The sequence below is a fragment of the Nerophis lumbriciformis genome, linkage group LG04, assembly GCF_033978685.3.
Source record: "Nerophis lumbriciformis linkage group LG04, RoL_Nlum_v2.1, whole genome shotgun sequence".
NCBI lineage: Eukaryota > Metazoa > Chordata > Actinopteri > Syngnathiformes > Syngnathidae > Nerophis > Nerophis lumbriciformis.
This window is the reverse complement of record NC_084551.2, coordinates 56253567-56280000: the sequence shown is the minus strand read 5'-3', so window position 1 is coordinate 56280000 and position 26434 is coordinate 56253567. Positions and strand designations below refer to the sequence as shown.

Genomic DNA, 26434 nt, shown 5'->3' with positions numbered 1-26434 from the left:
CCATCAGTGATGGTTTGGGGTGCCATGTCATCTGCTGGTGTCGGTCCACTCTGTTTCCTGAGATCCAGGGTCAACGCAGCCGTCTACCAGCAAGTTTTAGAGCACTTCATGCTTCCTGCTGCTGACCTGCTCTATGGAGATGGAGATTTCAAGTTCCAACAGGACTTGGCGCCTGCACACAGCGCAAAATCTACCCGTGCCTGGTTTACGGACCATGGTATTTCTGTTCTAAATTGGCCCGCCAACTCCCCTGACCTTAGCCCCATAGAAAATCTGTGGGGTATTGTGAAAAGGAAGATGCAGAATGCCAGACCCAAAAACGCAGAAGAGTTGAAGGCCACTATCAGAGCAACCTGGGCTCTCATAACACCTGAGCAGTGCCAGAAACTCATCGACTCCATGCCACGCCGCATTAACGCAGTAATTGAGGCAAAAGGAGCTCCAACCAAGTATTGAGTATTGTACATGCTCATATTTTTCATTTTCATACTTTTCAGTTGGCCAACATTTCTAAAAATCCCTTTTTTGTATTAGCCTTAAGTAATATTCTAATTTTGTGACACACGGAATTTCGGATTTTCATTTGTTGCCACTTCAAATCATCAAAATTAAATGAAATAAACATTTGAATGCATCAGTCTGTGTGCAATGAATACATATAATGTACAAGTTACACCTTTTGAATGCAATTACTGAAATAAATCAAGTTTTTCAAAATATTCTAATTTACTGGCTTTTACCTGTATATATGTATATATATATATATATATATATATACATATATAAAGTTCATGTGTAAATATGTGTGTGTGTGTATATATATATATATATATATATATATATATATATATATATATATATATATATGAACAATATACGACAAATCATCTCAAACCACAACAAAACAATTGCAAATGAGCCGTCGGCCCCCAGACAGAGCGACTCCAAAACCAACAAAGGATGTAACTGCCGAAAGAAACCTGATTGCCCTCTCAACGGGGGGTCCATACAAACATCAGTTGTCTACCAATCTAAGGTAACACGCAAGGACATTAACACATCCGACACATATGTAGGATTAACCGAGGGAGAATTCAAAACCAGATGGAACAATCACAAGGCTTCTTTCAGGAACAAAAACCTGCGAAATACCACAGAACTCAGCAAACACATTTGGGACCTCAAAGACAATAATATTGAATATTCAATAACATGGCAAATTCTTGCATCCAGCACACCTTACAATAGTGGTAATAAAAGATGCAACCTATGCTTGAAAGAGAAACTGTTTATTATTTACCGTCCAGACCTGTCATCCCTCAACAAGCGCAGCGAAATTGTAACAACATGCCGCCATAGACGGAAACACCTCCTAGGTAACACATGAGCCAATCACCACGCCCCTAGGCCAGCCTGTACCCACCCACTCTGTGCCCTATATAAACCATGGTATGCGAATGCTCCCATTAAAATCTCCTGACGATTGAGGGTACCCCCCCTCATGAAACAGGCTTGTAGAGATGAAATAGTCTTGTGATTTTTTTCCCACACATACATATATATATATATATATATATATATATATATATATATATATATATATATATATATATATATATATATATATATATATATATATATATATATATATATATATATGTACATATGTGTGTGTGTGTATATATATATATATACATATATAAAGTTTATTTGTAAATATGCGTGTGTGTGTGTGTATATATATATATATATATATATACACATATACAGTATATGTATATATATACATATACTGTATGTGTGTGTGTGTGTGTATATATACAGTATATACATACATATATAAAGTTTATTTGTAAATATGTGTGTGTATATATATATATATATATATGTATATATGTATATATATACATATATATATATATATATATATACATATATGTGTGTGTGTGTGTATATATATATATATATATATATATATATATATATATATATATATATATACATATATAAAGTTTATATGTAAATAAATATATTTATATTAGAGCTGTGAATGTTTGGGCAGCACACGATTCAATTGATAATATGAATTTCTTGAGTGGCTGAACAGGACAAATTTAAAAAAATTAAATTAAATAAATGGGGGAATCTTTTTTTTTAATAGTTTTTTATTTTTTGCATCGAAAAGCTATTTTTTGACACCCAAAATATATATACATACTGTAGATGTACGTATATACTGTATATACTCAAGCTTTCGTGCTTTTGAATCCATGCACACAGGGATCAAATACTGATAAGTACAGCATACAGTACTTTAGTGAGTACTTTACTTAGTACTACCAGATAGGGACGGCGTGGCGCAGTGGAAGAGTGGCCGTGCGCGACCCGAGGGTCCCTGGTTCAATCCCCACCTAGTACCAACCTCGTCATGTCCGTTGTGTCCTGAGCAAGACACTTCACCCTTGCTCCTGATGGGTGCTGGTAGCGCCTTGCATGGCAGCTCCCTCCATCAGTGTGTGAATGTGTGTGTGAATGGGTAAAATGTGGAAGTAGTGTCAAAGCGCTTTGAGTACCTTGAAGGTAGAAAAGCGCTATACAAGTACAACCCATTTATTTATTATTTATTACCAGATGCTAAAATTCCGGATTAAAATATATTCATCATTTCAAATATATTCTTGTATTTACAACTTCAGTTATATTCATCATTTGAAATATATTCTTGTATTAACAACCTCAGTGATGTGTTATCTTTATTTTAAAAAATGAAAGAAAGTCTTCTCCTCTCTGTCCTCAGACCCTGCTGGTCCTGTCCAGCGTGTCGGCCGTGGCCCTGGTGGTCTCCCTCCTGGTGGTCCTGTCCTTCCTCATCCATTACTGCTGCTGTCACCGTGGCGACCGCGGCGACGGCTCGGAGGAGGAGGAGGAGGACGAGGACGGCAGCACGGGTCACGGCTACAGCGGCAAGAAGGGCCGAGGGATCTGCTGCGTCACCTGGGTCGCCGTGGCCGCCGTCACGCTCTGCTGGTGAGCACCTGGCCCTTCCCACACGCCGCTGCCATGGCAACCCACCATGGAATATCCACGTGGTTGGCGTGCGTGTGGGGGAATAAACTTATCTTCTTCCAGGCTACTTTTGGCTGATAAAAATACTTTTTTATTTCATTTGAAAGAAGTCATCGTGAAATTCAAGCAAGCGGAAACTGAAAATAAATAAATAAAATACTTCACATATCTAGGAGGTGTACCTAATGAAGTGTCACGTACCAAACATGACATTTCATTCATTCATGCTATTTGCTGCTGCTTACACAAATAGATGTGTATATTACATATATAATAATATTATTTAATTTAATAACATATATGTATAATATATATTAAATATGAATACATTTAAATGAAATGCTATTTGGTGCTACTTACACAAATAGATGCGTATATTACATATATAATAATATTATTTAATTTAACAACATATATGTATAATATATATTCATTTAAATGAAATGCTATTTGGTGCTACTTACACAAATAGATGCGTATATTACATATATAATAATATTATTTAATTTAACAACATATATGTATAAAATATATTCATTTAAATGAAATGCTATTTGGTGCTACTTAGGCAAATATATTTTTAAATGTAATAATAAATATGTATAATGATTGTAAGATACATCCTCAGATGCACCTGAGTGATGTGCCTGAGATCACCGAGGGTTTGGGGTGTTTCAACATCATACCCCTCCCTCAGGTGACCCAGCCAGGGTTGATCAGACCCCAGCTTGTGTCCCAGTAGCATTGGCCCACAGTTCTCTCCTCCTGATCCAAAGCCATCTAGAGGCTCTCTCTGCTGCCTCCATGGTGGACTTGATGGCCTTCCTTTTCCCATCACCTGTGATGCCAAGTAGTGTGAACACCTTGCACAGTGAGCGGCCAGCAAAGCCTCTCCGCCCCACTTCAATGGGCTCACAGCGTGCCTTCCAGCCTCCTCTGCGCCATTGCTCCACAAGCTCCTGGTACTTTGACCGCTTCCGCTCGTTTGCCTCCTCTATGCGATCCTCCCAAGGAACTGTCAGCTCTATCAGTAGCACCTGCCGTGAAGATACTGATGTCAGCAAGATGTCTGGCCTCAACAAAGTTGTTGTGACGTAGTCTGGAAACTTGAGCTGCTTGCCCAAGTCCACTTGAAGATCCCAGTCCAATGCTGAGGTGAGGAGCCCGGCTGCAGGTTTGGGCTGTGACTGTGGCTGCTCTCCAGCCCTGACGAAGGCAATTCTCCTCTTGCCAAGTTGTTGCTTGCTGCTGTTGTTGTTTTTGACCACGGCTTTAGCTATGGCTTCAGCAACGGTCTTCAGCACTTGGTGGTGCCGCCAGCGGTAGCGGACCTCCCCCAGAGCTTTAGAGCAGTTGCTTAGGATGTGCTCCAGTGAGCCTTTCCTGGAGCCCAGCACACAGGCTGGAGAGTCAATCATGCCCCAGAGATGGAGATTGGCTGGGCTGGCTAGGACGTTGTAGACAGCTTGAACCATGAACGTAATGCGCTGGGGTTCAGCCAGCCTGGTCTCGGACCAGGTCACCCTCCTCTCCAGTGCACCCTCCCACCTTGTCCATGCTCCCTGCTACTGCATACCCACCGTCCTGCTGGTTCCTTCCTCCTCAACCTCTGCACGCACCTCCTTCAGGACTAGCTGGCATTTGTCTTTACCACGTGCCTTCTCATAGTGAGGTTGGGGGAAGGCTCCCAGCCCAGCACGGCCTGTTGCCACCGTGCCCACTAGGGCCCTGTGTCTCTACCGAGACTCAGCTATCTCCAGGCTTTCCTGAGCCCTCCACTTCCTGCCAGTTCGCACCACGATGCCGCTGATGCCACTTTAGAGTCCTTGGAGTCACGATAGAGCAAAGCCTCTCGAGTGCGAGAGACCTTGAACTCCTCGTCCAGGCTACTGAAAGGGAGCTGGAGCTTGTTGGTCTTCCCATACAGTGCTGTGCTGCACAGGCTGCGTGGAAAGCCCATCTATCGGAGGAGGTAGCTGCTGATCTTCCTCTCCAGAGTCTCCACTGTTGACAGAGGAACCTCATACAACAACAGAGGCCAGAGAATCTGGCCTCTGTTGGTAAATCCACGCTGGTAAATCCACGCCTTAAACCGGCCAGGTAAGCCAGACTTGTGTACAGCCGATAACCACGTCTCCAGTTCCTTGATGGTCGTTTGGATTGCTGCAGTATCCCTGAGACTACAGTCGAAGACCTTGCCCAGGCTCTTGACCGGTTTCTCTGTGATAGATGGGATTGCTGTGACATCCACGAAGAAGCGGAACTTGTCTGCCAGTTTTCCCTTCTTCAGAACCATCGACCTGGATTTAGTTGGTTTAAAGCTCATTCTTGCCCAGGAGATGAGCTTTTCCAGGCCCTGGAGTATCCATCTTGCGCCGGGCAGTGATGTAGTTGTGACAGTGAGATCTTCTATAAAGGCTCTGATGGGAGGCTGTCGAGTTCCAGACTTTGACCGAGGGCTTCTACATTCCATAACAAGGCAAACTGAGATTGTACACTTAGACTTAGACTTCGACTTCGACTTCCTTACACCCAGTTATAATGCCCTTTTCAAGCCTGTGCCAATCTGATGTTATGCTCCCGGAAGTGACCCTGAGCCTGAAGTTCCCGTAGTAATTCAGGATGAGGTCTTTGATCTTCTTGGGTACATGGTGTCGGTCCAGGGTAGTCTCCACGAGCTTGTGGGGTATGGAGCAGTACGCATTGGCAAGGTCAAGCCAAAGCACAGCAAGGTGATTTTATATTAAATAATAATACATTCAAATTAAATGCTGCTGGGTGCTACTTACACAAATATAGTTTTAATTTAATACAATATATGTATATTATATATAACAATATTTTCAATTTAATAAAAATATGTACATCATATATAATATATTTTTTAGTAATAGATATGTATCAGTATGATATTTTTATGTAATACTAGATATGTATATAATACATGTAATATTTTTTTAAATTTAAGAATATATATGTATTTTATATATAATAATATTTTTAATTTAATAATATATATATATATTATATAAATAATATTTTTTAATTTAATAATAGATATGTATACTATATATATATATGACAATATTTTTCAAATTTAACAATAAACATGTATAATATATATTAAATAATACATTTAAGTTAAATGCTATTTGGTGCTAGTTACACAAATATATTTTTAATTTAAGAATAGATATGTATACATATATAATAGTGTTTTCTTAATTGAATAATATATATATTTATAATATATCCATCCATCATATATATTAATTATTAATATGTACCCCGCCTTCCGCCCAAATGCAGCTGAGATAGGCTCCAGCGACCCCCCGCGACCCCAAAAAGGGACAAGCGGTAGAAAATGGATGGATGGGATATATTATGTATAATAATATTTTTTATTTTAAAATAGATATGTATAAGTTTAATATTTTTAATGTAATAATAGATATGTATATTATACATATACTATATTTTTTATTTAAGAATAGATACGTATAATATATGTATTATCATATTTTTTAATTTAATAATAGATATGTATATTATGTATATAATATTTTTTAATGTATCAATAGATATGTAAACTATATATATATAATTTATTTATTTATTTAATGATAGACCTCAATCAATCAAAGTTTATTTATATAGCCTTAAATCACGAGTGTCTCAAAGGGCTGCACAAGCCACAACGACATCCTCAGCTCAGATCCCATGACTTTAATACACATGTATAATATATATTAAATAATAATACATTCAAATTAAATGCTATTTGGTGCTACTCACATAAATATATTTTTATTTTTATAATAGATATGTATAATATATATAATTTAATAATATATATGTATATTATACATATGATATTTTTGTAATTTAAAAATAGATATGTATATTATATATAACAATATCTAAATATTCAGTGCAGAAAAATTCAGTGTAAAAAAATTTAGTGCAGAAAAATTCAGTGTTAAAAAATTCAGTGCAGAAAAATTCAATATAAAAATGTTTAGTGTGAAAATTTTAGTGTAAAGAAATTCAGTGTAAAGATATTCAGTGTAAAAATGTTGATGTAAAAAAAATCAGTGTATAAAAATGATTGCAGAAAAATTCAGTGCAGAAATATGGGTTAGTTAAAAAAGCAGTCAATGTTAATTTATTTTACACTGAATCTTTTCACATTTGTCTATGTGTGACGAGGTGGTGACTTGTGCTCGCACATTTTTATTTCATCAAACCGTCAGCATAATTTAACGTAAAAAAATAAAAGAAATCAGTTTACAAAATTTGAACGCCAAAAAATAAGTTCCATAAATTTAGTGTAAAAAAAGTTATTGTGAAAAAGACACAAATGGTCTAAAAATAAAGATGGTAAAGGTGCTGTTGAATCAGCGTGTTGACTCCCCCTCCCCCGCTCGGTCATCTGGGTCACCTACTTACACGGGAGGTTGGTACTTATACGGGGGATTGGGTCAAAGCATTTGTCTGCTGGCAGGAGATTTGCTCAACATCTGCTTCATCGCAATATTGCAATCCTAGAATGAGCGGTTGCTATGGTTACCGAGACTGTCTCTGTGCCCCGTGGCTGTCCCACAAACGTGAACACGCCTCACACTTCTGCATCTCTTTCCGCCCTCTCCTCTTTTGCAGTGTTGCCATTGGCGTCGGTTTCTATGGCAACAGCGAGGCTAATGATGGGATGTATCAGCTGACCTCGTCTCTTCTCACCGCCAATTACACGCTGGCCTCCATCGACTTGCTGGTGAGTGCCACGTGTGTGTGTGTGTGTGTGTGTGTGTGTGTGTGTGTGTGTGTGTGTGTGTGTGTGTGTGTGTGTGTGTGTGTGTGTGTGTGTGTGTGTGTGTGTGTGTGTGTGTGTGATTGATTGCCCCCCTGGTCAGACAGTGGTTTGTGTGTCACGCTGATAATTGTCCTTCTTCTAAAGCACTCTGTTGATCTAACAGCTCTGTCCAATAAAAGCAACATTACCATACTACAACATGGCCGACATTACTGTACTACAATATGGCCGACATTACTGTACTACAATATGGCCGACATTACTGTACTACAACATGGCCGACATTACTGTACTACAATATGGCCGACATTACTGTACTACAATATGGCCGACATTACTGTACTACAACATGGCCGACATTACTGTACTACAACATGGCCGACATTACTGTACTACAATATGGCCGACACTGTACAACAATATGGCCGACATTACTGTACTACAATATGGCCGACATTACTGTACTACAATATGGCCGACATTACTGTACTACAATATGGCTGACATTACTGTACTACAATATGGCCGACATTACTGTACTACAACATGGCCGACAGTACTGTACTACAATATGGCCGACATTACTGTACAACAATATGGCCGAAATTACTGTACTACAACATGGCCGACATTACTGTACAACAATATGGCCGACATTACTGTACTACAACATGGCCGACATTACTGTACTACAACATGGCCGACATTACTGTACTACAACATGGCCGACATTACTGTACTACAATATGGCCGACACTGTACAACAATATGGCCGACATTACTGTACTACAATATGGCCGACATTACTGTACTACAATATGGCCGACATTACTGTACTACAATATGGCCGACATTACTGTACTACAACATGGCCGACATTACTGTACTACAACATGGCCGACATTACTGTACTACAATATGGCCGACATTACTGTACAACAATATGGCCGACATTACTGTACTACAATATGGCTGACATTACTGTACTACAATATGGCCGACATTACTGTACTACAACATGGCCGACAGTACTGTACTACAATATGGCCGACATTACTGTACTACAATATGGCCGACATTACTGTACTACAACATGGCCGACATTACTGTACTACAACATGGCCGACATTACTGTACTACAATATGGCCGACATTACTGTACAACAATATGGCCGACATTACTGTACTACAATATGGCTGACATTACTGTACTACAATATGGCCGACATTACTGTACTACAACATGGCCGACAGTACTGTACTACAATATGGCCGACATTACTGTACAACAATATGGCCGAAATTACTGTACTACAACATGGCCGACATTACTGTACAACAATATGGCCGACATTACTGTACTACAACATGGCCGACATTACTGTACTACAATATGGCCGACATTACTGTACTACAACATGGCCGACATTACTGTACTACAACATGGCCGACATTACTGTACTACAATATGGCCGACACTGTACAACAATATGGCCGACATTACTGTACTACAATATGGCCGACATTACTGTACTACAATATGGCCGACATTACTGTACTACAACATGGCCGACATTACTGTACTACAATATGGCCGACATTACTGTACAACAATATGGCCGACATTACTGTACTACAACATGGCCGACATTACTGTACAACAATATGGCCGACATTACTGTACTACAACATGGCCGACATTACTGTACTACAATATGGCCGACATTACTGTACTACAACATGGCCGACATTACTGTACTACAACATGGCCGACATTACTGTACTACAATATGGCCGACACTGTACAACAATATGGCCGACATTACTGTACTACAATATGGCCGACATTACTGTACTACAATATGGCCGACATTACTGTACTACAACATGGCCGACATTACTGTACTACAACATGGCCGACATTACTGTACTACAATATGGCCGACATTACTGTACAACAATATGGCCGACATTACTGTACTACAATATGGCCGACATTACTGTACTACAATATGGCCGACATTACTGTACTACAACATGGCCGACAGTACTGTACTACAACATGGCCGACATTACTGTACAACAATATGGCCGACATTACTGTACTACAACATGGCCGACATTACTGTACAGCAATATGGCCGACATTACTGTACTACAACATGGCCGACATTACTGTACTACAATATGGCCGACATTACTGTACTACAACATGGCCGACATTACTGTACTACAACATGGCCGACATTACTGTACAACAATATGGCCGACATTACTGTACTACAACATGGCCGACATTACTGTACTACAATATGGCCGACATTACTGTACTACAATATATGGCCGACATTACTGTACTATAATATGGCCGACATTACTGTACAACAATATGGCCGACATTACTGTACTACAATATGGCCGACATTCCTGGACTATAATATGGCCAACATTACTGTACTACAATATGGCCGACATTACTGGACTATAATATGGCCGACATTACTGTACAACAATATGGCCGACATTACTGTACAACAATATGGCCGACATTACTGTACTACAATATGGCCGACATTACTGGACTATAATATGGCCGACATTACTGTACTACAACATGGCCGACATTATTGTACTACAACATGGCCGACATTACTGTACTACAATATGGTTGACATTACTGTACTACAATATGGTCGACATTACTGTACAACAATATGGCCGACATTACTGTACTACAATATGGCCAACATTACTGTACTACAATATGGTCGACATTACTGTACTACAATATGGTCGACATTACTGTACAACAGTATGGCCGACATTACTGTACTACAATATGGTTGACATTACTGTACTACAATATGGCCGACATTACTGTACTACAATATGGTCGACATTACTGTACAACAATATGGCCGACTTTACTGTACTACAATATGGTCGACATTACTGTACTACAATATGGTCGACATTACTGTACTACAATATGGTCGACATTACTGTACTACAATATGGCCGACATTACTGTACTACAATATGGTCGATATTACTGTACAACAATATGGCCGACATTACTGTACTACAATATGGTTGACATTACTGTACTACAATATGGCCGACATTACTGTACAACAACATGGCCGACATTACTGTACGACAATATTGCCGACATTACTGTACTACAATATGGCCGACATTACTGTACTACAATATGGCTGACATTACTGTACTACAATATGGCCGACATTACTGTACTACAATATGATCGACATTACTGTACAACACTATGGCCGACAATACTGTACTACAATATATGGTTGACATTACTGTACTAAAACATGGCCGACATTACTGTACTACAATATGGCCGACATTACTGTACTACAATATATGGCCGACATTACTGTACTACAATATGGTCGACATTACTGTACTACAATATGGTCGACATTACTGTACAACAATATGGCCGACATTACTGTACTACAATATAGTCGACATTACTGTACAACAATATGGCCGACATTACTGTACTACAATAAGCTCTGAGTATGCTAACATTAGCATGCTAACTTTTTCCCGCCAATTTTGCCGTGGTACACCTCAGAGTCATATAACTTGGTACTTGGCACATGCTAACTCTAAGCATGCTAATGTTAGCATACTAACATTGACATGATAACTTTTTTTTTTTTTTTGCCATACCACATATTTTGATCGTAATGTGCGTAGTTTTCATGAACAAATTTGGAGGTGTTGAAATTGCCGTGTAAAATTGCTAATGCTAATCAGTAGCATGTCTATGGTATATCCAATGTAAATTAGCATCGAGCTAGCGCATTTGGAAAAAAACCTCCTTTTTCCAGTCCGGCCTTAGTTTGTGTAGAAGCTCAGTGTGAGTGTCGAGGTTTCCTTGAGTGCCCACAGTCCTGACGTCCTGGCTGGTCCCCAGATCTCGGACACCATCAACGGGCTGCAGCTGTCGGTGTCGGGGCCCCTGAGCACCCTGGAGGAGATGTTCACGGGCAGCAAGCCCTTCCTGGTGTCCACACGGAACTGCCGCAGATTGTCAGACAACGTGATCAGCCTGTTGTCCTCCGTCTCGCTGGCCCGCCCCGGCTGGGACGCGGCACTGAGCAACGACAGCGGCGTCAGCGGGGCCTCCATCATACCGCTCACCCCCGTGCCGCCCTCCGTGGCCCCCACCGTGGCGCCCGCCGCCGGCTTGCTGCCGGGGCCCTTCTCACCTGGCTGGGCGGCCAACACGCTGATGGTGAACGAGGACTACAGGTGAGGAGGCTCACGTGCGGATGATTTTATTCTATTACAACAAAATGCATATTTTATTATATTAGAATAACATGTGTATTATTTTATCATATTAAAATAAAATGCATATTATGTTATTATAATAGAATAAAACGCATATTATTTTATTATATTAAAATAAAATGCATATTATTTTATTATATTAAAATAAAATCCATATTCTTGTATTATATTAAACTAAAATTGATATTATTGTATTAGAATAAAATACATATTATTTTATTATATTAAAATATAATGCATACTACTTTATTATATTAAACTAAAATGAATATTATTTTACTGTATTAGAATACAATGCATATTATTTTATTATATTAAAATAAAATGCATACAATTTTATTATATTAGAATAAAATGCATATTATTTTATGATATAACAAAATGCATATTATTTTATTATATTAGAATACAATTATTTAATCATATTCGAATAAAACACGTATTATTTTATGATATTACAATAAAATATATATTATTTTATTATATTGGAACAAAATGCATATTATTATATTATATTATAAAAACACACATATTCTATTATAGTAGAATAAAAAACATATTATTGTATTACATTGGAATAAAATGCATATTCCATCCATCCATTTTCTACCGCTTATTCCCTTTGGGGTCGCGGGGGGCGCTGGAGCCTATCTCAGCTACAATCGGGCGGAAGGCGGGGTACACCCTGGACAAGTCGCCACCTCATCGCAGGGCCAACACAGATAGACAGACAACATTCACACTCACATTCACACACTCGGGCCAATTTAGTGTTGCCAATCAACCTATCCCCAGGTGCATGTCTTTGGAGGTGGGAGGAAGCCGGAGTACCCGGAGGGAACCCACGCAGTCACGGGGAGAACATGCAAACTCCACACAGAAAGATCCCGAGCCCGGGATTGAACCCCAGACTACTCAGGACCTTCGTATTGTGAGGCAGATGCACTAACCCCTCTGCCATTATTTAATTATATTAAAATAAAATGCATATTTAATTATATTAAAAATAAAATGCATATTATTTTATTATATTAGAATAAAGTGCATATTATTTTATGATATTAGAACACAATGCAAGCTATTTTATTATGTTAGAACACAATGCATATTATTTTATTATATTCAAAAAATGCATATATTATGTTAGAATAAAATGCATATTATTTTATTAAATTAGAATAAAATGCATATTATTTTATTATTTCAGAATAAAATGCAAATTGTTTTATTATATTACAATAAAATGCATATATTTCATCATACTCGAATAAAACACATATTATTTTATGATATTACAATAAAATGCATACTATTTTAATATATTAGAATAAAATGCATATTATTTTAAAATATTACAATCAAATGCATATTATTATATTAGAATAAAAGACATATTGTTTTATTATTCTTTTATATTTGAATAAAATGCATATTATTTTATTATATTAGAATAAACGCATATTATTTTATTATATTAGAATAAAATGCATGTTATTTTATTATATTAGAATAAAACGCATATTATTTTATTATATTAGAATAAAATGCATATTATTTTATTATATTAGAATAAAACGCATATTATTTTATTATATTAGAATAAAATGCATAATATTTTATTATATTAGAATAAAATGCATATTGTTTTATTATAATACAATAAAATGTATAAAATACTATATTAAAATAAAATGGATATTATTTTATTATCCATCCATCCATCCATCTTCTTCCGCTTATCCGAGGTCGGGTCGCGGGGGCAGCAGCCTAAGCAGGGAAGCCCAGACTTCCCTCTCCCCAGCCACTTCGTCCAGCTCCTCCCGGTGGATCCCGAGGCGTTCCCAGGCCAGCCGGGAGACATAGTCTTCCCAACGTGTCCTGGGTCTTTCCTGTGGCCTCCTACCGGTCGGACGTGCCCTAAACACCTCCCGAGGGAGGCGTTCGGGTGGCATCCTGACCAGATGCCCGAACCACCTCATCTGGCTCCTCTCGATGTGGAGGAGCAGCGGCTTTACTTTGAGCTCCCCCCGGATGACAGAGCTTCTCACCCTATCTCTAAGGGAGAGCCCTGCCACCCGGCGGAGGAAACTCATTTGGGCCGCTTGTACCCGTGATCTTGTCCTTTCGGTCATGACCCAAAACTCATGACCATAGGTGAGGATGGGAACGTAGATCGACCGGTAAATTGAGAGCTTTGCCTTCCGGCTCAGCTCCTTCTTCACCACAACGGATCGATACAGCGTCCGCATTACTGAAGACGCCGCACCGATCCGCCTGTCGATCTCACCATCCACTCTTCCCTCACTCTTGAACAAGACTCTGAGGTACTTGAACTCCTCCACTTGGGGAAGGGTCTCCTCCCCAACCCGGAGATGGCACTCCACCTTTTTCCGGGCGAGAACCATGGACTCGGACTTGGAGGTGCTGATTCTCATTCCAGTCGCTTCACACTCGGCTGCGAACCGATCCAGCGAGAGCTGAAGATCCTGGCCAGATGAAGCCATCAGGACCACATCATCTGCAAAAAGCAGAGACCTAATCCTGCAGCCACCAAACCAGATCCCCTCAACGCCTTGACTGCGCCTAGAAATTCTGTCCATAAAAGTTCAGAACAGAATGGGTGACAAAGGGCAGCCTTGGCGGAGTCCAACCCTCACTGGAAACGTGTCCGACTTACTGCCGGCAATGCGGACCAAGCTCTGGCACTGATCATACAGGGAGCGGACTGCCACAATCAGACAGTCCGATACCCCATACTTTCTGAGCACTCCCCACAGGACTTCCCGAGGGACACGGTCGAATGCCTTCTCCAAGTCCACAAAACACATGTAGACTGGTTGGGCAAACTCCCATGCACCCTCAAGGACCCTGCCCAGAGTATAGAGCTGGTCCACAGTTCCACGACCAGGACGAAAACCACACTGTTCCTCCTGAATCCGAGGTTGGACTATCCGGCGTAGCCTCCTCTCCAGTACACCTGAATAGACCTTACCGGGAAGGCTGAGGAGTGTGATCCCACGATAGTTAGAACACATCCTCCGGTTCCCCTTCTTAAAGAGAGGAACCACCACCCCGGTCTGCCAATCCAGAGGTACCGCCCCCGATGTCCACGCGATGCTGCAGAGTCTTGTCAACCAAGTACAATACAATGCATATTATTTTTTATATTAGAATAAAATGCATGTTATTTTATTTCCTTAGAATAAAGCAAATAATATTTTATTATATTAGAATAAAATAAATATTATTTTATTATATTAGAATAAAATGCATAATATTTGTATTATATTAGAATAAAATGCATATTAATTTATTATATTAGAATCAAATGCATATTATTTTATTATATTAGAATAAAATGCATATTATATTACAACAAAATGCATATTATTATTTTATACTAGAAAAAATACATATTTTATTAAATTAGAACAAAACGCATGATATTTTATTATATGAGATTAAAACGCATACTTGTTTATTTTATTAGAACAAAATGCATATTATTATATTAGATTAAAATGCATATTATTGTATTATATTACAATCAAATGCATATTATGTTATTATATTAGAACAAAATGAATATTATATTAGAACAAAATGCATATCCATCCATCCATCCATTTTCTACTGCTTGTCCCTTATCATTTTCTTATATTAGAATAAAACACATATTTGATTATATTAGAATTAAAATAAAATGCATATTATTTATTATATTAGAATGAAACGTATACATCTTATTATATTGGAATAAAACACATATTATTTTATTATATAAAAATAAAATGCATATTATTTTATTCTATTAGAAAAAAACCGCATATTATTTGATTATATTAAAATAAAACACATATTATTTTATTATATTAGAATAAAAACATATTATTTTATTGTATTAGAATAAAATGCATACTATATTATATTAGAAGAAAATGCATATTATTTTATTATAACAGAATAAAACGCATATTATTTTATTATCTGTGATGAGGTGGTGACTTGTGCAGGGTAGGGATGTCCGATAATGGCTTTTTGCCGATATCCGATATTCCGATATTGTCCAACTCTTTAATTACCGATACCGATATCAACCGATACCGATATCAACCGATATATGCAGTCGTGGAATTAACACATTATTATGCCTAATTTGGACAACCAGGTATGGTGAAGATAAGGTACTTTTTTTTTTTAATTAATAAAATAAAATAAGATAAATAAATAAAAAACATTTTCTTGAATAAAAAAGAAAGTAAAACAATATAAAAACAGTTACATAGAAACTAGTAATGAATGAAAATGAGTCAAATGAAGTGTTAAAGGTTAGTACTATTAGTGGAGCAGCAGCACGCACAATCATGTGTGCTTACGGACTGTATCCCTGCAGACTGTATTGATATATATTGATGTACCCCGCCTTCCGCCCGATTGTAGCTGAGATAGGCTCCAGCGCCCCCCGCGACCCCAAAGGGAATAAGCGGTAGAAAATGGATGGATGGATGATATATAATGTAGGAACCTACCACAATATTAATAACAAAAAGAAACAACCCTTTTGTGTGAATGAGTGTAAATGGGGGAGGGAGGTTTTTTGGGTTGGTGCACTAATTGTAAGTGTATCTTGTGTTTTTTATGTTGATTTAATAAAAAAAAACAAAAAAAAACCATACCGATAAAAAAAACAAAAAACAGATACCGATCATTTCCGATATTACATTTTAACGCATTTATCGGCCGATAATATCAGCAGGCCGATATTATCGGACATCTCTAGTCCAGGATGTACCCCGCCTTCCGCCCAAATGCAGCTGAGATAGGCTCCGGCGACCCCAAAAGGGACAAGTGGTAGAAAATGGATGGATTATTTTATTATATTAGAAAAAAATGCATATTTTATTAAATGCATATTATTATTTTGTAGTAGAATAATATGTATGTTATTATGTTAGAACAAAACGCATATTATTTAAGTGCATTAGAATAAAACGCATATTATTGTATTATATTAGAATAAAATGCATATTATTTAATTATAATAGAATACAATGCTTTTTATTATATTGTATTACAATAAAATGCATATTATTATATTACATTATATAATGATAAAATACATATATTATAATAAAATTAATTTTCTTATTCAATATCATATAATACATTTCATATTATTATAATATATTAAAATAAAATGCCTATTACTGTATACTATTATAATTAATTGCATTGTATTATATACTATTATATTATAATAAAATGAATATTATTATTATATTTGCTGCACTTTTATGCCTGGAGGATTTTTGTACGCTTGTGCGTCTGCTGCATTCCTCTCCTGGTTTGATTTGGTACACTTTCTTTGGAAATATTGGGAAACAATAGTTGTTCTTCTCTTTTATGACTCGGCAGATTCTTTTATTTATCCAAAATCTGGAATCGTTCAACACAAATATTTACAAGCACGCAATATGAACATTTCTCCAACTTGCTCTGTGGAAGCATGGCAAAGTAACATTTTCAACATTATATATACATATATACATACATGTATATATGTATTTACAAATGCCAAAAGCAGTGAAGTTGTCACGTTGTGTAAATGTTAAAGGCTTGATGTGCAGCTTAAGTTGTTCAACAGTCTCCCTTCTCATATTTTAACCTTCACACATTTTCAATGTCTGGACTACAGGCAGGCCAGTCTAGTACCCACACACTTTTACTAAGAAGCCACGCTGTTGTAACACGTGGCTTGGCATCGTCTTGCTGAAATAAGCAGGGGGGTCCAAGATAATGTTGCTTGGATTGCAACATATGTTGCTCCAAAAGGTTGTATTAATTGGTTATGTCTCCCTGCAGGTGGTTGTATTAATTGGTTATGTCTCCCTGCAGGTGGTTGTATTAATTGGTTATGTCTCCCTGCAGGTGGTTGTATTAATTGGGTCCGTCTCCCTGCAGGTGGTTGTATTAATTGGTTCCGTGTCCCTGCAGGTGGTTGTATTAATTGGTTTGTGTCCCTGCAGGTGGTTGTATTAATTGTTTCCGTCTCGCTGCAGGTGGTTGTATTAATTGGTTCCGTGTCCCTGCAGGCGGTTGTATTAATTGGTTCCGTGTCCCTGCAGGTGGTTGTATTAATTGGTTTGTGTCCCTGCAGGTGGTTGTATTAATTGTTTCCGTCTCGCTGCAGGCGGTTGTATTAATTGGTTCCGTGTCCCTGCAGGTGGTTGTATTAATTGGTTCTGTGTCCCTGCAGGTGGTTGTATTAATTGGTTCCGTGTCTTACAGGTGGTTGTATTAATTGGTTCCATGTCTTGCAGGTGGTTGTATTAATTGATTCCGTGTCTTGCAGGTGGTTGTATTAATTGGTTCCGTGTCCCTGCACGGTTGTATTAATTGGTTCTGTGTCCCTGCAGGTGGTTGTATTAATTGGTTCCGTGTCCCTGCAGGTGATTGTATTAATTGGTTTTGTGTCTTCCAGGTGGTTGTATTAATTGGTTCCGTGTCTTCCAGGTGGTTGTATTAATTGGTTCCATGTCATACAGGTGGTTGTATTAATTGGTTCCGTGTCTTCCAGGTGGTTGTCCTACGTGCTGCTGCTGCTGCTGGACCTCATCGTCTGCTTCTTCATCCTGCTGGGATTGGCCAAGCAAGCGCGATGGCTGCTCATCCTGTGCGTAAACGAGCACACGCACACACGCTTTGGCGTCTTTACCAGAATCTTCCTGACGCCCCCCCTCCCCCTCCCCCTTCTCCCCCCTCCTCCCCCCCCAGGATGACGGTGCTGGCCTGGCTGGCTCTCTTCCTGAGCTGGGGCTCTCTGGGCCTGGAGACCGGCTCCGTGGTGGTGAGTGCACCCGCTCCAGGCGGCACATAGCCGGGAGGGAAGCGATCCGTGTCCACTGCGAGGCACACACGCACTCGCGCGCGCACGCACGCACGCACGCACACACACACACACACACACACACACACACACACACACACACACACACACACACACACACACACACACAAAGAGAGGAAAATGGGGCAGAGATGAAAAATTCAATGCGTGCGTGCACAAGTGTGATGGCGTACATCGTGTGTGTGTGTGTGAGTGTGTGTGTGTGTGTGTGTGTGTGTGTGTGTGTGTGTGTGTGTGTGTGTGTGTGTGTGTGTGTGTGTGTGTGTCTGCTGGGAAGATAATGAAGAGGAAGAAGAAAAAGAGTGAGGATGAACCACAAAGATGGTGGCAGATGAAAACATAGAAGGAGGAGAAGGAGAAGGAGGAGAAGTAAAAAGAGAAGGAGTAGGAGTACAAGGAGAAGGAGGATAATGAGAAGGAGTACAAGGAGGAGAAGGAGGAGGAGAAGGAGGAAGAGGAGGAGGAAGAGAAGAAGCTAGTTCTCGGAGGAGTGCAAAGAGATGATCATTCAGTGAGTGAAGAAGGAGGCCAAATAGTGACCGCTTCTCTGCCAAATAGTGACTGCTTCTCTGCCAAATAGTGACTGCTTCTCTGCCAAATAGTGACCTCTTCTCTGCCAAATAGTGACCGCTTCTCTGCCAAATAGTGACCTCTTCTCTGCCAAATAGTGACCGCTTCTGTGCCAAATAGTGACCGCTTCTGTGCCAAATAGTGACCGCTTCTGTGCCAAATAGTGACCGCTTCTCTGCCAAATAGTGACCGCTTCTCTGCCAAATAGTGACCGCTTCTCTGCCAAATAGTGACCTCTTCTCTGCCAAATAGTGACCGCTTATCTGCCAAATAGTGACCGCTTCTGTGCCAAATAGTGACCGCTTCTCTGCCAAATAGTGACCGCTTCGCTGCCAAATAGTGACCGCTTCTCTGCCAAATAGTGACCGCTTCTCTGCCAAATAGTGACCGCTTCTCTGCCAAATAGTGACCGCTTCTCTGCCAAATAGTGACCGCTTCTCTGCCAAATAGTGACCGCTTCTCTGCCAAATAGTGACCACTTCTCTGCCAAATAGTGGCCTCTTCTCTGCCAAGTAGTGACCGCTTCTCTGCCAAACAGTGACCGCTTCTCTGTCAAACTGTGACAGCTTCTCTGCCAAATAGTGACCTCTTCTCTGCCAAATGGTGACCGCTTCGCTGCCAAATGGTGACCGCTTCTCTGCCAAATAGTGACCGCTTCTCTGCCAAATAGTGACCTCTTCTCTGCCAAATAGTGACCGCTTCTGTGCCAAATAGTGACCTCTTCTCTGCCAAATAGTGACCGCTTCTTTGTCAAATTGTGGCCGCTTCTCTGCCAAATAGTGACCGCTTCTCTGCCAAATAGTGATCGCTTCTCTGCCAAATAGTGACCGCTTCTCTGCCAAATAGTGGCCTCTTCTCTGCCAAGTAGTGACCGCTTCTCTGCCAAATAGTGACCGCTTCTTTGTCAAATTGTGACAGCTTCTCTGCCAAATAGTGACCGCTTCTCTGCCAAATAGTGGCCGCTTTTCTGCCAAATAGTGACCGCTTCTCTGCCAAATAGTGACCGCTTCTCTGCCAAATAGTGACCGCTTCTCTGTCAAATAGTGACCGCTTCTCTGCCAAATTGTGACCGCTTCTCTGCCAAATAGTGACCGCTTCTCTGCCAAATAGTGGCCGCTTCTCTGCCAAATAGTGGCCGCCTCTCTGCCAAATAGTGACCGCTGTTTTTTTTCTGTCAAATTGTGACCGCTTCTCTGCCAAATAGTGACCTCTTCTCTGAAGTGCAGTGAAGTGAATTATATTTATATAGCGCTTTTTCTCTAATGACTCAAAGCGCTTTTACATAGTGAAAGCCAATATCTAAATTACATTTAAAGCAGTGTGGGTAACACTGGGAGCAGGTGGGTAAAGTGTCTTGCCCAAGGACACAACGGCAGTGACTAGGATGGCGGAAGCGGGGATCGAACCTGCAACCCTCAAGTTGCTGGCACGGCCGCTCTACCAACCGAGCTATACCATCCAAAAGCGGTCACTATTTGGTCTGCCAAATAGTGACCGCTTCGCTGCCAAATAGTGACTGCTTCTCTGCCAAATAGTGACCGCTTCTCTGCCAAATAGTTAAATTTAAAGTTAAAGTAGCAATGATAGTCACACACACACACACACTAGGTGTGGTGAAATTACTCTCTGCATTTGACCCATCGCCCTTGTTCACCCCCTGGGAGGTGAGGGGAGCAGTGAGCAGCAGCAGTGGCCACGCCCGGGAATCATTTTTTGGTGATTTAACCCCCAATTCCAACCCTTGGTACTGAGTGCCAAGCAGGGAGGTAATGGCTCCCATTTTTATAGTCTTTGGTGTGACTCGGCCGGGGTTTGTGGCTGCTTCCCTGCCAAATAGTGGCCTCTTCTCTGCCAAATAGTGGCCGCTTCTCTGCCAAATAGTGACCTCTTCTCTGCCGAATAGTGACCTCTTCTCTGCCGCCATTGTTGTCACGCGGGGCCGGGGGAGACGTCCCGAAGAGGCCCCACAGAGACGCTCTGTCCTCGGCCGCTGGCGAGGGAACAAAGAGGTGACTGTGCGGGCGCCCCGTGGGACGATGGCGCCCTCTTCCGGTGGGCGCTTGTGGCTTCACCGCTGGGGGAGGAGGGTCACGTGATCGTGGGCTGTTTTTTTTTGGAAAGATGGGAATTGTTTTGGAATTCGTCAGACATAAAATAAGATGTTGTTGCGTTCCTCAGCATGGAACACTGACACAGACGTCATAACCCCATCAAAGCTCACATGTATTTATTTATTTTTTCATGTATTTATTTATTTATTTCTTAATTTATGTATGTATTTATTTAAAAAACAAACAAAAAAAGGTTGTCATAACGTCATCCAAGCTCACTTTTTTTTTTTAATGAACCCATTAATTTGTTAAAAAACACAGACGTCACAATCTCATCAAAGCATCATTTATTAAAATGTATTATTTTTTAAATAATGTATTTATAAAAACAAACAAACAAATAAAAACAGTGGTCATAACGTCATCCAAGCTCACTTTTATTGGTATTTATTTTTTTAATATTTTTTTTTATTAAAAAAAAATACAATTAAAATAAAAACTGACGTCATGACGTCCAACCTCACATTTATTTTTTAATTAATGTATTTATTAAAAAAACAACCAATAAAAACAGTTGTTATCACGTTATCCAAGAATACATTTATTTGTATTAATATATTTAAAAAAAAACATTTTTAAATAAAAACGGACGTCATAACGTCATCCAAGCTTACATTTATTTGTATTCATTTATTTTATTTACAAAATAAAATAAAAATAAAATAAAAAAAACTGACGTCATAATCAACACCAAGCTCAGATTTATTTTTTAATTATTGTATTTATTCAAAAACAAAACAACAAATAAAAACAGTTGTCATAACCTCATCCAAGCTTACATGTATTTGTATTCATTTTAATTTTTAATTTAAAAAAATAAAAACGTCATAACGTCATCGCAGCTCACATTTGTTTTTTAACTAACGTGTCTATTAAAAAAACCAAACAAATAAAAACAGTCGTCATAACCTCATCCAAGCTTACATTTATGGATATATTCTACATTTTCTGATTAATTATTTAATTAGTTTAAAAACACACACGTCATAACATCATCAAAGCTCATGTTTACTTTTAATTTATTTTATTAATTAATTCATTTATTGAAAAACAAAAATAGAAAAATAAAATAGAAAAAAACAAACGTCATCAAAGCTCACTTTTTTTCTTCTTGATGTGTTTATTTATGAACCCCCCCCCCCCCAAAAAAAAACACAGACGTCATAATGTCATCAAAGCTGACATTAGTTTATATTTATTCAATTGATTAATTGATTAAAAACAAAACTGATGATAGAAAATAAAAACGTTGTCAAAGCTCTAATATATATATATATATATATATATATATATATATATATATATTTATTTATTTATTTATTTATTTTTTAAACAATTTCTTTATTAAAAAGATAAAAAAGCAGACATCACAGTGACGTCAACGCTCACATTTATTTTCATTTACTTATTTGAATTTATTTAAAAAAAACAGAACAGTCATCATACTGTTGTTATCAAAGCTAAAATTTTTATTCATTAATTAAAAAATGAATCGTCATCAAAGCTCACATTAATTTGTTTAATTCATTAATTTATTTTTAAAAAAACATCAAAATCTCATCAAAGCGCACATCAATTTACATTTTTTAATTAGTTTTTTTTTTAAAAGACATCAAAGCGTCATCAAAGCTCACATTCATATTTTATTTATTAATCTTTATTTATTTATTTAAAAGCACTTTATAACATCATCAAAGCTAATATGTATTTTTTAAATCATAAATAATTTATTTAAAACATTCACTAAAAAGCAGACGTCAGAACGTCATCAAAGCTCATATATAGTTTTCATTCATTTATGTTTGAATAAAAAATAAAAACATTTAAACTTGAAAAAACTGACGTTATACATTTATTTATTTATTTTCTAAATGCATTTATTTTTTCAAAAACAAACTAAAAAAAGATGAAATATTTGACCTTGACATGCATTAAATGTCTGACAGGGGTCACTGTGAGGCGTGGCCTATCAGCTGTTCTTGTAGGCGTGGCCAACCAGGTAGACCTGTCAGGTGAGTCACAGTGGTCAGGTGACCTCTGAGGAAGACTGCAAACAACATTTGAAACATGTCAAGGTCAAATATTAAAATATTAATAGAAACTAAAAAGTATATTCGTTTATATATAATTTAGCTTTTTGAGTCTTCTAATCAAGGGTACTTGAACTCACTACATGTATAATGTGTCACCAACATCTCACCTGTCTTCTTCACTCTCTCTCCTCTTATTCCTCCCCTTCCTCCTCCTCCTTGTCCCCCTTCTTGTCCTCCTGGTCCTCCTTCTTGTCTTCTTGGTCCTTTTTGTCCTCCTTCTTGTCCTCCTGGTCCATCTTGTCCTCCTTCTTGTCCTCCTTCTTATCCTCCTGGTCCCTCTTGTCCTCCTGGTCCTCCTTCTTGTCCTCCTATTTGTCCCCCTGGTTCTTCTTGTCCTCCTGGTCCTCCTTGTCCCCCTGGTCCTCCTGGTCCTTCTTGTCCTCCTGGTCCTTCTTGTCTTCCTTCTTGTCCTCCTTCTCGTCCTCCTTCTTGTTCTCCTGGTCCTTTTTGTCCTCCTTCTTGTCCTCCTGGTCCTTCTTGTCCTCCTGGTCCTTCTTCTTGTGCTCCTTCTTGTCCTCCTTCTTGTCCTCCTTCTTATCCTCCTGGTCCTCCTGGTCCTCCTGGTCCTCCTGGTCCTTCTTGTCCTCCTTGTCCACCTTGTCCTTCTGGTCCTTCTTGTCCTCCTTGTCCTCCTGGTCCTCCTGGTCCTTCTTGTCCCCCTGGTCCTCCTTGTCCTCCTGGTCCTTCTTGTCCTCCTTGTCCTCCTTGTCCTCCTGGTCCTTCTTATCCTCCTGGTCCTCCTGGTCCTTCTTGTCCTCCTGGTCCTCCTGGTCCTCCTGGTCCTCCTGGTCCTCCTGGTCCTCCTGGTTCTCCTTGCTGCTTGTCCAGGCTCTCAGCGACTTCTGCTGGGATCCAAACACGTTTGTGCTCAACTCCACTAACTTCAACACAGGAACCAGCCCAGGTAGGTTCTGGACTATTTCCCATCATGCACCTGTGCGATGACGCTCCATCATGGCCTCCTTTTGTGTCTGCCGTCCAGACGTGCTGGACTACTACCTGACCTGCAGCCGGCGCATGAAGAGTCCTTTCCAGCAGGTAAGTCCCCGGCACAGCAGCATACCATGCACGGTCATGACTAATGGAACCAGACCAAGGACTATTTCATGCACGGTCATGACTAATGGAACCTGACCAAGGACTATCTCATGCACGGTCATGACTAATGGAACCTGACCAAGGACTATCTCATGCACGGTCATGGTTATTAGAACCTGACCTAGGACTATCTCATGTACGGTCATGACTAATGGAACCTGACCAAGGACTATTTCATGCACGGTCATGACTAATGGAACCTGACCAAGGACTATCTCATGCTCGGTCATGGTTAATAGAACCTGACCTAGGACTATTTCATGCACGGTCACGACTAATGGAACCAGACCAAGGACTATCTCATGCACGGTCATGACTAATGGAACCTGACCAAGGACTATTTCATGCACGGTCATGACTAATGGAACCTGACCAAGGACTATTTCATGCATGGTCAGGACTAATGGAACCTGACCAAGGACTATTTCATGCACAATCATGACTAATGGAACCTGACCAAGGACTATTTCATGCACGGATCATGACTAATGGAACCAGACCAAGGACTATTTCATGCACGGTCATGACTAATGGAACCTGATCAAGGACTATCTCATGCACGGTCATGACTAATGGAACCTGACCAAGGACTATTTCATGCACGGATCATGACTAATGGAACCTGACCAAGGACTATTTCATGCACGGTCATGACTAATGGAACCTGACCAAGGACTATTTCATGCACGGTCAGGACTAATGGAACCTGACCAAGGACTATTTCATGCACAATCATGATTAATGGAACCAGACAAAGGACTATTTCATGCACGGATCATGACTAATGGAACCTGACCAAGGACTATTTCATGCATGGATCATGACTAATGGAACCTGACCAAGGACTATTTCGTGCACGGTCATGACTAATGGAACCTGACCAAGGACTATTTCATGCACAGTCATGACTAATGGAACCTGACCAAGGACTATTTCATGCACGGATCATGACTAATGGAACCAGACCAAGGACTATTTCATGCACGGTCATGACTAATGGAACCTGACCAAGGAGTATCTCATGCACGGTCATGACTAATGGAACCTGACCAAGGACTATTTCATGCACAATCAGGACTAATGGAACCTGATCAAGGACTATTTCATGCACGGTCATGACTAATGGAACCTGACCAAGGACTATTTCATGCATGGTCAGGACTAATGGAACCTGACCAAGGACTATTTCATGCACAATCATGACTAATGGAACCTGACCAAGGACTATTTCATGCACGGATCATGACTAATGGAACCAGACCAAGGACTATTTCATGCACGGTCATGACTAATGGAACCTGACCAAGGACTATCTCATGCACGGTCATGACTAATGGAACCTGACCAAGGACTATTTCATGCACGGATCATGACTAATGGAACCTGACCAAGGACTATTTCATGCACGGTCATGACTAATGGAACCTGACCAAGGACTATTTCA

At 39.4% G+C, this 26434-nt stretch overlaps 1 protein-coding gene across 3 annotated transcripts in view; it reads left to right on the top strand.

Moving 5' to 3' along the window:
* ttyh1 (tweety family member 1) overlaps positions 1–26434 on the top strand; it is a 70190-nt gene that overhangs the window by 27356 nt on the left and 16400 nt on the right. For all 3 annotated transcript variants that reach the window (XM_061957706.2, XM_061957714.2, XM_061957698.2), the window contains exons 3-9: positions 2798–3027; positions 7726–7837; positions 11832–12169; positions 18789–18884; positions 18986–19058; positions 24721–24796; positions 24875–24930. In XM_061957706.2, coding sequence (XP_061813690.2) covers positions 2798–3027; positions 7726–7837; positions 11832–12169; positions 18789–18884; positions 18986–19058; positions 24721–24796; positions 24875–24930 — 981 coding nt within the window. The remainder of the gene's footprint in view (positions 1–2797; positions 3028–7725; positions 7838–11831; positions 12170–18788; positions 18885–18985; positions 19059–24720; positions 24797–24874; positions 24931–26434) is intronic.